Source organism: Cataglyphis hispanica, chromosome 13 (assembly GCF_021464435.1).
Source record: "Cataglyphis hispanica isolate Lineage 1 chromosome 13, ULB_Chis1_1.0, whole genome shotgun sequence".
Lineage (NCBI taxonomy): Eukaryota > Metazoa > Arthropoda > Insecta > Hymenoptera > Formicidae > Cataglyphis > Cataglyphis hispanica.
This window is the reverse complement of record NC_065966.1, coordinates 7,139,302-7,151,515: the sequence shown is the minus strand read 5'-3', so window position 1 is coordinate 7,151,515 and position 12,214 is coordinate 7,139,302. Positions and strand designations below refer to the sequence as shown.

General features: G+C 33.8%; 1 protein-coding gene across 4 annotated transcripts in view; it reads left to right on the top strand.

Annotated features, from left to right (window-relative positions):
- Window positions 1-4,201: 4,201 nt before the first annotated feature.
- The window catches only part of LOC126854239 (retinoid-inducible serine carboxypeptidase-like), a 37,402-nt gene continuing 29,389 nt past the window's right edge, over window positions 4,202-12,214 (top strand). Inside the window, exons 1-4 of one of the 4 annotated variants that reach the window (XM_050600773.1) lie at window positions 4,202-4,290; window positions 11,335-11,381; window positions 11,476-11,564; window positions 11,917-12,147. In XM_050600773.1, the coding sequence (XP_050456730.1) occupies window positions 11,366-11,381; window positions 11,476-11,564; window positions 11,917-12,147 (336 nt within the window). In that variant the 5' untranslated portion in view covers window positions 4,202-4,290; window positions 11,335-11,365. Of the gene's footprint in view, window positions 4,291-6,663; window positions 6,762-11,334; window positions 11,565-11,916; window positions 12,148-12,214 lie in introns of those variants that run through there. The other 3 variants (XM_050600772.1, XM_050600771.1, XM_050600770.1) reach the window with 3 other exon arrangements.

Sequence of the window (12,214 nt, the reverse complement as noted above, 5' to 3'; positions counted from 1 at the left end):
GACATGGAACTGGGAAAGATCAAGATTATGTGGAGGAAAGAGGGAACATGGAAGCATGTTGGATAGAGGTGATGGGGAAAGATGGAGGAGAGGGTGGTTGAGAGAATTAGAGAGATGAGAGACGTGGATGAGAGAAGATGAGAGGATAAGATGATGCGAGATGAGAATGAGATGGAAGATCAGATTGTAAGAATGAAGCAGGAATGGATGAGAGACGACGGATAGAGAGAAGTAGAGATGAGAGTAGTGTGTGTGTGTGTAGGTAGGATAGAGATAGTTAGAAGTTAAGTAAGATAAGTTAGAATTAATAGTAATATAAAGTTAGTTGTAAGCTAGAGTTAAGATAGTTGTAAGAAATTTATGTAAGGGATTGTAACCCCAAGGGGATTTAATAAATTTATATAATATAATTTAATATAATATAATATAATAACTATCATTTATAAATTCGTTAAATTAATACTATTTTCTTTGTGCGTACTAATTGTATCAAGAAATCTATTCTATAAAATCAAAAATATATTAGTTGTTTTTAATATAATTATTTAGGCAATTAGATATATACTATTTATCTATTTATCTATTTTTGTGCGTAAAAAAACAACTATAAAATATATTTTTGATTTTATAAAATATAAACCAATTATATAATTCAGAAATCTGCAATTTGAATCTATAAATTAAAAATTTTTTTGGTTTAATTTTATTTGTTAAATTGATGATATATATTATATGGATTTTGTAAAATATTTTGAAATCAAAGAAATCTTTCATCTTAGTATAAAAATTTTGCTGATTATTAAAGTTTAATAAATTTTTTAATTAATTTGAATTGTCTATAAATTAATATATATATATATATATATATATATATATATATATATATATATATTGTGACGTTGCCGTCCCGCGCGCGTCCACCGGATCTATCCCCGATCGCTGAGCGCGTAATACGCGCCCGCGCCTGTCGAAAATCGCGAGGGCCGTACCGAAATCTCCAGAGGCGTTAATTGTCAGATTTATTTCATTATTTTTAATTTCTTTTATTATTCTATTATTACGATATGAGAGTCTTACCGGAGGAGCGAGAAAGCAGCCGGGAAAACAACCATCAAAACAGCTCGGAAGACGAAGGGCGACCTTTGGGAGGACATGAAACGGAAGGGAATCATCAACAACCGAATTCTGAAGCATGAGGTGAGGAGGCAAGGGGATCTTCGCGCCTTGACGCAGGATGCACCGTCCTGCGTCAAGGCGCGAAGATCCCCTCCGCACCGGAGACGTGTCCCCGAAGGAGCTCCACCGCCGCGAGGCGCGGCGGGAGAAAAAGAGGTCGCCGAGAGTTACCAGTGCGTTCCTCGATCCCGAGATCCAGGCGGGACTTGCCGGTGCCCCTCAGAAGGGCCCTGCGAAAATTATTGATCGCGATCTCGGGGGTGTGCGCGCCCCCAGTATGATCATGAGTGTGCCGCCCGGCGGCTGCCTCACGTGTTATCACGCGATTGGTCGTTCCCCCGGTGTTATCCCCGATTGCGCATTCCCGGATGGCCCGGAGTTACCGATTCAGATCGCGACGATCCCGGGTCAGACTGGCGCGGACGTTAGCGTGCGGATGACGTGTTTGGTGCGAGCAATCTTGGTGAGAAAAAGAGAACGAGCGAGCGGTGAGAGATCCCGGCAGAAAGCGTTTGCGGATTCCCGAGAACGAGGCCAAGTGAGGAGAGACCGCTGGGCCCCAGGACTCCTGGGAAGAGAGCATCGGTTCCGGTGAGATTATCCCGCTAAATAATAGCCACGCGAGTTCGCGATATCGAAATCGCGTCTTTCTGCCGTCGTGGCCGCAATTTTAGTATTATTTTCGCGTTCGAGCTCCGCTCGGAATTTTAGTGTTTATCGCGTCATCCTTAGCGTAATTGCGACTGCGACACAGCCACGTCGGTAAGCGATTCGAGTTCCGAAGCATCCCGAGTATTAGTTTTGCGGATTCAATTATTATTGCGCGTTTTACTGCATATATCGTCTCTCTGAAGATTGCGGTTCGGTAATACGACGTAGTATAATAGTCGCGAAATTTCTCGCCCGTCTAGCGTCTAAGTCCGGTATGCGTGCGTAGTCTGTCGCCGAGTGTGAGTGTGTCTCGCGATTATCTATTTCTTTTGTTAGCCGTCGAGTGTGAGTGCTTCGTGCGGATATATTTCTGTTTATTTTTTTCTGTCGAATAATATGTGTGAAATGGATGAGCGATAGAGTGATTTCGCGGTTGATACGTAAAATTGTACAAAGCGTTGCGAGCTATATTTGTGCGGTGCATGTTTCGGGGTGCACTGGATGCATGTGGTGAACGTACGGCATGTTAAAATAGCGAGCAATATATCAATCCAATATATTATCAATCCACAAGGGGTTCGATAATCGATCGGGTGTAATTGCGCTCGGACATAGACCAGACTGATCTTGATTTAACGGCGTCTTATTTTTCACGGCGCTAAGCCGTCTCTAACATCCGTCTTGCTTCCGCGAATTTATCGACGCCGAATAATTCACCGCTTATCTTTGTCTATCCATCGGGACACAACTCTTCCAAATTAATAAAGCTGTTATTTCCTTGTTACGCTTGACGACCTTACTTTCTTTGTACGTATATTTGTCGCTTTGTCTTTGTCTCCTCTTGCCTCAATATCGCGTTCGTTTAACATACGCCTTGCCCCTCTGCCGTTAGGTAAGCTAGTCCGCCCGCGACGAAATCTATTTCTTTCTTCGCGTATTTTTTGCGCCTATCTCGCGTATTTAACGAATTGATATGTGCAAGACCATATCTGGCGCCCAATTAAAATTCTCGCAAGTTTTAAGGTTTCGTCACAGCACGCGCGGAATACTTTCCACCCCGTTCCCTCCCGGCATGTAATTATATCACGATTCTTTTTTTTGTTGACGATCCCTTTTTCCGCATCTCTCGTCCGGCAAATCATACTCCCGTTCGTCGGCGCAATGGAACATCCGCACGACGGAGAGATCGCGACGGCAGGCGCGCACAGCGTTCGACGGTTCGCGGAAGAAAAAGTCGTCGCAATATGTACATATATATATATATATATATATATATATATATATTCCTATTGTTCGAGATTGTCATTCCATCACAATCGGCTTGCAATTGCCGCGCGACATGTTGTCGCCACGCGCGCTCGGATCGAGACGGGCAGCGCGTCGTCATTGCGCGCTTATCGCATCGTCGCAAGCCGTCACCGACGCCCAATCGGGGGCTTTTTCGCGACCGAGCGAAAAGTCCGATACAAAATAAACGTCGCTGCTCTTCGCGAAGGATCCAGAGATAAAATTGTGACAAACAAGTCGCATAAAAACGGTCGGCGGAAATGAGCAAATTTCGTGATCCTTCTGGAGAAGGACCCTTCGGCGACTTTATAAAAGTGAGCCGACGGCCGAGCTCCGGGCAGTCCGCTAAGAACAATCGCCGTGTGCACGCTATCCTAGTGATAACAACGATAAAATTCGGTTTCGTGGAGAAATATTCATATATTTCAGTGCCGTTGTGTGACTATCGGAGTTATTCTGAGACAGACGATTTATCGCTGTTGATCCGCCGCGCGCGAATTACGATTACAGTCGTGTGACACGCGTAATCTGTCGTGTGACTAGTGTACATGCATAGTGTGAATCGTTCTAGACTTAATCGCGTTGCGACACTCGCAGGTGTATCTGTCCGTTGTCCGTCTTACTTCGCGCTTAACTTTCGCGAATGTGATGTGGACGCGCGAGCGTGCCGCTTGCGAAGATGCCTCTCACTGTCAATTGATACTCGGTCCGTGGCGAAACAATGGGAGGAGCAGTTTGCGAGCATGCTTCGCTATGGCAACCGAAAGAAATACACACATAATGCGCGCTCCGTTTTATGTATGTGATCTTTTCATTATGTGTGTAATGCGTGTAGTGCGCTTTGCGAGCGCGCATTATGTGTGTATAAAGCCGAGAACACACACTTTTGCATAAGCGCATAACAATAAACATAAGGAAATTGATTGGTTCATTTTCTTATGCATACATTTGTGGACCAATCAATTTCTTTATGTTTATGGTTATGCGCTTATGCAAAAGTGTGTGCTCCCCGCTTAATTCTTTCGATTGTTATAACGAAGCGCTCTCGCAAAGCGCTCCTTCCACTGTTTCGCCGCGGGCCTAGTATCAAGTGATAGTGGAAAGCTTCTCGCGGCACTTCGTTGGCTGATCTTTTATAATTAATATTTTCTTAAATATTGAGAAAATCGCAAAATGGTAAATTTATATACATGCGTATTTGTAAAAATCAAAGGCAATCTAATTTGTGTGCTAATTGCTTTTTAAAATATTTTATTCCAGAAGCGGTTCGTATATGCGCTCTAGTTATTAAAAAAAATATTTTATGCCAGAAGCGATTTTTATTCGTGTACTGGTTGTTTCAAAAAATATTTTGTTCCAGAAACAATTTGCATGTACGTTCTGGTTATTAAAAAAAAATGTTTTATGCCAGAGGCGATTTTTATTCGTGTTCTGATTGTTTTAAAAAATATTTTATTCCAGAAGCAATTTGCATGTACGTTCTGGTTATTAAAAAAAAAATGTTTTACACCAGAGGCGATTTTTATTCTTGTGCTGATTGTTTTAAAAAATATTTTATTTCAGAAACAGTTTGCATGTGTGTTCTGGTTATTAAAAAAAATATTTTATGCCAGAGGCAATTTTTATTCGTGTGTTGATTGTTTTAAAAAATATTTTATTCCAGAAATAGTTTGCATGTACGTTCTGGTTATTAAAACAAAATATTTTATGCCAGAGGCAATTTTTATTCGTGTGCTGGTTATTTAAAAAAATATTTTATTTCAAAAACAGTTTGCAAGTGTGTTTTGGTTATTAAAAAAAATATTTTACACCAGAGGCGATTTTTATTCGTGTTCTGATTATTTAAGAAAATATTTTATTTCAAAAACAGTTTGCAAGTGTGTTTTGGTTATTAAAAAAAATGTTTTATATCAGAGGCGATTTTTATTCTTGTGCTGATTGTTTTAAAAAATATTTTATTCCAGAAGCAATTTGCATGTACGTTCTGGTTATTAAAAAAAAAATGTTTTATGCCAGAGGCGATTTTTATTCGTGTTCTGATTAGTTAAAAAAATATTTTATTTCAGAAACAGTTTGCATGTGTTCTGGTTATTAAAAAAAATATTTTATGTCAGAGGCGATTTTTATTCTTGTGCTGATCGTTTTAAAAAAATATTGTATCCTAGAAACAGTTTGCATGTATATTCTGGTTATTAAAAAAATATTTTATGCTAGAAGCGATTTTTATTCGTGTGCTGGTTGTTTTAAAAATATTTTATTCGAAAAGCAGTTTGTATGTGTAATCTGGTTATTACAAAGAAAATTTTTATGCCAGAGGCAATTTTTATTTGTTAAGGTTTTTTTAAATATTTTACCATATGTATATATATATGTGTATATATTTTTCTTATATAACATGCATATATACATTGTATATAAAAATATTTACATATATGCACATATAAAAATATATATATACATATGTGCACAAATATACAAATGATCACGTTATTTTTGTTGAAAGATATATAGAAAAATATATATGTCATAATGTGAGGAATTTAAAAATTGTATATGTTCGAACTATGCAATAAAGGCAGACACATCTATATTCTACTATCATCGACACGCTGAGATGCTTGGATATATATGCGAGACGATGGAAGAGTAAAAATACACGATGTTGTCTTATTTCAATATTTCAATATACTGAATGCAAAAAATTGCTTTATGTATGTCTCAAATAATGTCGGTAATGGCGCAACTAAAAACGTCGGTATTATCGATTTTCGTATTATCGGTATTATAGTTTATATGAGGACGCTAACCCATCGGAGTTCGCCCGTTGTTTTAGGATCCTCTTAAGTCGGTAAATTACGTATTAATCTTAATATTAATTCACCACGATAAAAACAGATTCTCTCTCTCTCTCTCTCTCTCTCTCGAGTATCTTAAGTAAAAACTTATTTATACAATGTCTACAATCCGTTTGGTTTTTTTTTTAAACAGAAATATCATTTATGTATTTTTCTAACTTTTCATTTTGTATATGTCTGTCTAATTAACTCTCAAATTAATATAGTTTATCACGAATTTAATTGAAGAGTATTTTATTATTCTTCTCTCTAAAGTAAAATTTTCAAAATTCATTATTTTTCATCATTTATAATCTAAAAGATAAGGTTCGATATTTTTATCGAGAGTTGATAAAAATGATCAAGTAAGCATACTGGGAAATGTTTAATGAAAAGTAATTTTATACAAAATTTACATAGTGTTCGATATCATAAATAAAAAAAATTATTTATCTCTATTGAAAATTAAATATATATAAAGATGCGTTAGCAAGAAAAATGCAGATTGTCTGTCGGATAACTTTAGCCAACAATTAATTAAAAAGAAAAAATTGAACAAAGTAAAACATTGACCACAAAGTGTGTCAACCGCATTTAACTGATATAGATTACATGATGGATAGCTATGTGATGCGTATATATCTAATCTGTATTTATTTGCAATGCAGATAAAAAATGAAGATAAAATAGCATAAAATCATGTATTAATAATTCCAATGATTAGTTTTCGAAAGATTTTGCCGCAGAAACGCAAGAGGACGATGAAGAGTTTACTTATTTTCATTATATTGTGTTTTGTTTCTGGAAATATTGGTAAGATAAAAATCAAATTGTTATAGAGATATAGAGATTTTGCTATCATATAATATTGTGAACGACTGATTTTGATTGTTAGATTATGTTAAATAATTGAGATTACAGTGAAATATGTGAAATGTCACATGTATGTATAAAATAACAAAACGCTGATTATATGCAGACAAAATAAAATAAATATTTATATATTTATACATTTTGATAGCAATGTAATTTCAACGATTAAGTTTTTGAAAGATTTCGCCACAGAAATGTGAGAAAACGATGGATATATTTATGGATCATATTCAATCTTATATTTAAGATCATTTTAAGTGTAATCTTGGATCATCTTAAGGCCTAATCACATTCAACCATTGTAATGGCCAAAGCATCTTAAGACCGAGTTAAGACGATCTATAGAATAAGAACGAACTATGAATATCGTCCTATATATATTTTGTAGTAACATAATCTGAACGGTTAGTTTTCGAAAAACTTCGCAGTAAAAACACAAGAAAACGATGGAGCGGCTTATCTGCATTTTCATTATATTGTACTTTGTTTCTGCAAGTATTGATAAGGTAAAATACAAATTGTGTATCGGCGTGATAGATTTCATTACAATATCATACTGAGCAACTGATTTTGGCTGTAGATATGACAAATAAGAAAAATTAAGTGTGAAAAAAAATGTTACGCATATGTTTAAAACTAAATAGCGTATTTTCCTCGCAAGCTTCACGCGCTTGGCACATTCTTCTTTACTGCTCGGTTGCAACGCATGTTATATAGCATGATATATAGCCTATGTTAGCCAGAAAGATCTAAGTTATCCACTAGTAAAAGATTTTTTTCAAATCGATTCAATAGTTTCTGAGATTACCTCAAACAATAGAATAAACAAATTTTATAATATAGTATAATAAGGAGCATGGGGATTATAGGTGTTCCGAGAAACTAGGCGGATGTTCTTTAAAATTAATCTTAAAACACACATTATATGTAGGGTGTCTGATAATAATCGCTTCATCTGTAATATGCAGATAGAGCGGATATATATATATATATATATATATATATATATATATATATATACATATATATATGTTATATGCAAACATACATATACATATATATATGCACGTTATTATATATATATATACATATATATATATACATATATACATATACATATATATATATATATATATATATATATATATATATATATATAACGTGCACACGCACGTATAATAACACACACGTACATGCACATACGCACAATATATATATATATATATATATATATATATATATATATATGTATGTATGTATGTGTATGTGTATATACAGAGTATTCCATAATAACCGTATCACTTCTCGTGTATAGAGACATAAAGTGAAACTGAAAAGAAAAGTCCTTTACTATTTTTTTCTATAACGCTTAATAAAGGAATTATTATTGAACAAAAGTCTGATCAATCAGTGCCATCTTTTAGCCGGATGTACGTCAGTGAGCCACGCACCTGGTTATGGTGCGCCAACGTAACAACTGAACGCTCTCGCACACTACCAGACGCGCGGCTTATCGACGTGCGCTTGGCTAAAGATCGACGAAGATTGGCCAAACTTTACTCAATAATAACTCCCTTATATAGAAAAAAATAGTAAAGGACTTTTCTTCTCGGTTTCACTTGCTCTACCTGCACACGAGAGATGATACGGTTATTATGGAATCAATATGGGATTAGAAACCATGATACGGTTATTATGGGATTAAAATGTTACTAGATTACTAGCTATTGTCGCTTATAATAAACAATTTTTTGCGTCTAGCAACTTCAGTTTCTGGGCAGTATCTCGCTGCGCTTGGATTTGGCGGTAGGCCGAGCTATAATACGGCGATTTTTAATAATTAATAATTTGTTAACTATTGCAAAATGATAGAGGACTTTTCGACTCAGTTTGGTCCGCTCTATCTTCACACGAATATTGTTCCAATTGATCTGGGATACCTTGTATATATACATATACAGTGTTCGAAAAATCGCCTGCCACATTTGGGGAACTGATTCGGGACAAAAAAAAAGAAAATGTTATATAAACATAGGTCCGGCAATAAGTCGTTTTCAAGTTATAATCATTTTTATGTTATAGCGGCGAGTTTCATAGTGTCGCACAGCAACGAAAAGTTTGACTTCGCGACGAGAGGAGTACGCATAAGACCAAATACTTTTCGTTGCCGTGCGATACTATGAAGCTCGCCACTGGTATGCCTAGAGCGTACGTCCCATAGTCTAGCCGTGCGATAGCCGCGCGAAACGCGTGCTCATTCGCCAATATTTTTAAATTAATATTTCAATAATTATTACGAAAATTGGTAAAGGACTTTTCTGTTCAGTTTACCCCCTTACTGTTCTCTACCCGCTCATGAGCGTTGGCACAATCTTTGCAGGACGCCCTGTATATATATATATATATATATACGGGGCGTCTCATACATATATATATATATATATATATATATATATATATATATATATATATATATGTACAGGATATCCTAAATCATCCGTACACCCCTTTTCTTTCAAAAACTAAGCATTTTAGAGAAAAACGTTTTTAACAAAAATTGTTTAGTTTTTAGGGGAACATAAGATGGTGTCATTCGTTTGACATTGGATGGCATCGTTAAGGTCAAGTCAAGGACACCTTTAATTTCTTAAATGGAATCCCCTATTTTTTATTACATATTTTTATAGCTTATGTCGAGAGCATCCCAAAACACTATAATAAAGTATTTTTTCGTTAAGAATTTGTTGAGTTATTTTGTATCTTAATCTGACATATTTTAGTATAAAATATAAAATATCTCGAAAATTATTTAGTATTCGATAATTGTATCGTAATACTTTTATGTACAGAATAATAAGATGAATCAAATGGTGTACAAAAAATAATTGTTTTAAAAAAAAGTATGCAATTATTTACAATATATTTTTTTATAATTATTTATTTTTTCTTTACACCATTTGATGATGACATTTTTACACTTTTACACTCATTCACTTAATCAATAAATTAGACAATTATTAACGATTATAATGATCACAATCGATTACCGATTATTCACAATGGATCACTACCGATTATTCATTTAATCACTTAAAGAAATGCGTTAAATATACAATGTACGTTACTTAACGCGAGATCGCGCGACGACAACAAGCAGGTTATGTCAATACTAGCGCTGCCGATTGCCGATCGCGAATGTGTGTCAGCAAAGAGCTGATCGAATGCTGTAGCGAAGTGATTTAGAACAACCGTTCGTCCTTAACAAATCGCATTCCTGAATGATTTCTAAGACCATTTTTTCTTTACTCAATTTTTTCTTTACTCAATTTTTTCTTTCGTCTAAAGCTTAGTTTTTAAATTATAAAAGAAAATAGTGAGTGGATTACGGGACGAGTACATGTGCTATGGCACTCGATCAGCTGTATGCCTTCCTCGCGTAAGCGCCTACATCGGACGGTGAGTTACGCCGTCCCTGCCTATCTTTTGTACTCGTCTCATAATTCGCTCACTATTTCCTTTTATAATTCAAAAACTAAGTTTCATGTATATATATATATATATTTCTGTTTTTATTATAATTTTCTAAAAAGATATTTTAATTATTACGTATAACGTTGTCCTTTTTCCTTTTTATCTTTTTTTATTTTTAAAATATATTGGCAATTGTGTAGTTAAGCTGTTTCTTTCCACATAATTATGCATACGTATTTAAATATTTATTTGTCATAATTTTGCAAATTTGACGTAATAAAATAACTCAATCATTTCTAATTTTTATTACAATGATGCGAAGCTTGCAGGAGTTTACTTTGCAATTTCTTCCTTTGCAATTTTTCGCTTGACAAACAAATGCCATTTTAATTATTCGTTTTTACGCCGTCGACTTTTCAATCATTGCTCGTAACTGAAATATTTCGAAGCTCGATGCAAAATAGTAATTTCTAATTTAATATATTCAAATATCACGCACAATTTATTTTAATTATAAAAAAATACTCTCAAGAATATTTTGTGATTAGCCATAGATAGATAATCTTTATATCAAACTATTGACAAAAGATGAACCAAATATTGACTAGTGTGTGTCTTTTCACATATAATTTAAATCTTTTAGAATTCTTTTATAATAAAAAAAAATCTGCGCATGCGTCATTAATAAATACGTATATAAAAACATATATAACATAAATATTATATAACAATTACAATAGTAAGTAAGGAAAATGTAATACAAATGTAGAGGCAGGAATTTTAAAAGTATGCAATTATATTAAATAAAAATGCAAATCAATTTTAATAGAAATTAAAGAAGAACAAAAATTTAAGATATTTCTTGTAAACATCAATAAAAACATGATGTTAAATAATATACACACCAGTAAATTACAACAAAATTATTTTTATTTTCAATTTTACAGTTTCTAATATCAATTATATTCCATTTTTATCAATTACATTCAATTTTGTTATGTCATAATAATTAATAATTATAAATTTTTTTCAATCAACAAAGGAAAGAAAGGATTCGGTCCTGGAGAACAAGAATGGGGTTTTGTTCAAGTACGTCCCTATGCAAATATGTTCTGGTGGCTTTATTATACGACGGCAGACGTTAAATCTTATTATGACAAACCTCTAATCATTTGGTTACAAGGTGGACCAGGCGGATCTTCGACGGCGTATGGAAATTTCGAAGAAATAGGACCTCTTGATACAGATTTAAATCTAAGGAATTACACTTGGGTAATTAATTATTGTGTGAAATATATATATATATATATATATATATATATATATATATATATACAAAAGTAAAAAATATATTCTGTCAAAATTAAGCATAATTTATATTTAGTCATATATATATATAATTTATAAATTTCTAATAACTGAGACATTATTTATTAAAATGTATAGAATGATCCGATAGTATAAATGTATTTTATATGGAAAAGAGTAAGAAGATGATAATTTGCATGAAAAATTAAAATGAAAAATTACGCAAAATAATAAAATATAAAAATACAGCTTTTTAAAACTATTAAAATAAGCTTATAAATAGTTTTTAAATATACATATTATATATATGTTATAGGTCAAAAATTACAATGTTCTCTTCATTGATAATCCTGTTGGTACTGGTTTTAGTAACGCTGAAAACATATCCGCATTTGCAACAACAAATGCTCAAATCGCAAGTGATCTTTTAGAATGTATTCGAGGATTCTATAAGCAATTACCGAAATTTAAGCCTGTTCCAACATATATCACCACGGAATCGTATGGTGGAAAAATGGGCGCAGAATTTGCGCTTGTCTGGGATCGAGTAAGAAATACAAACGTGCTAAGCAAAAAAAAAGTAATAAATAAATAAATGAAAGAATTACACTGTT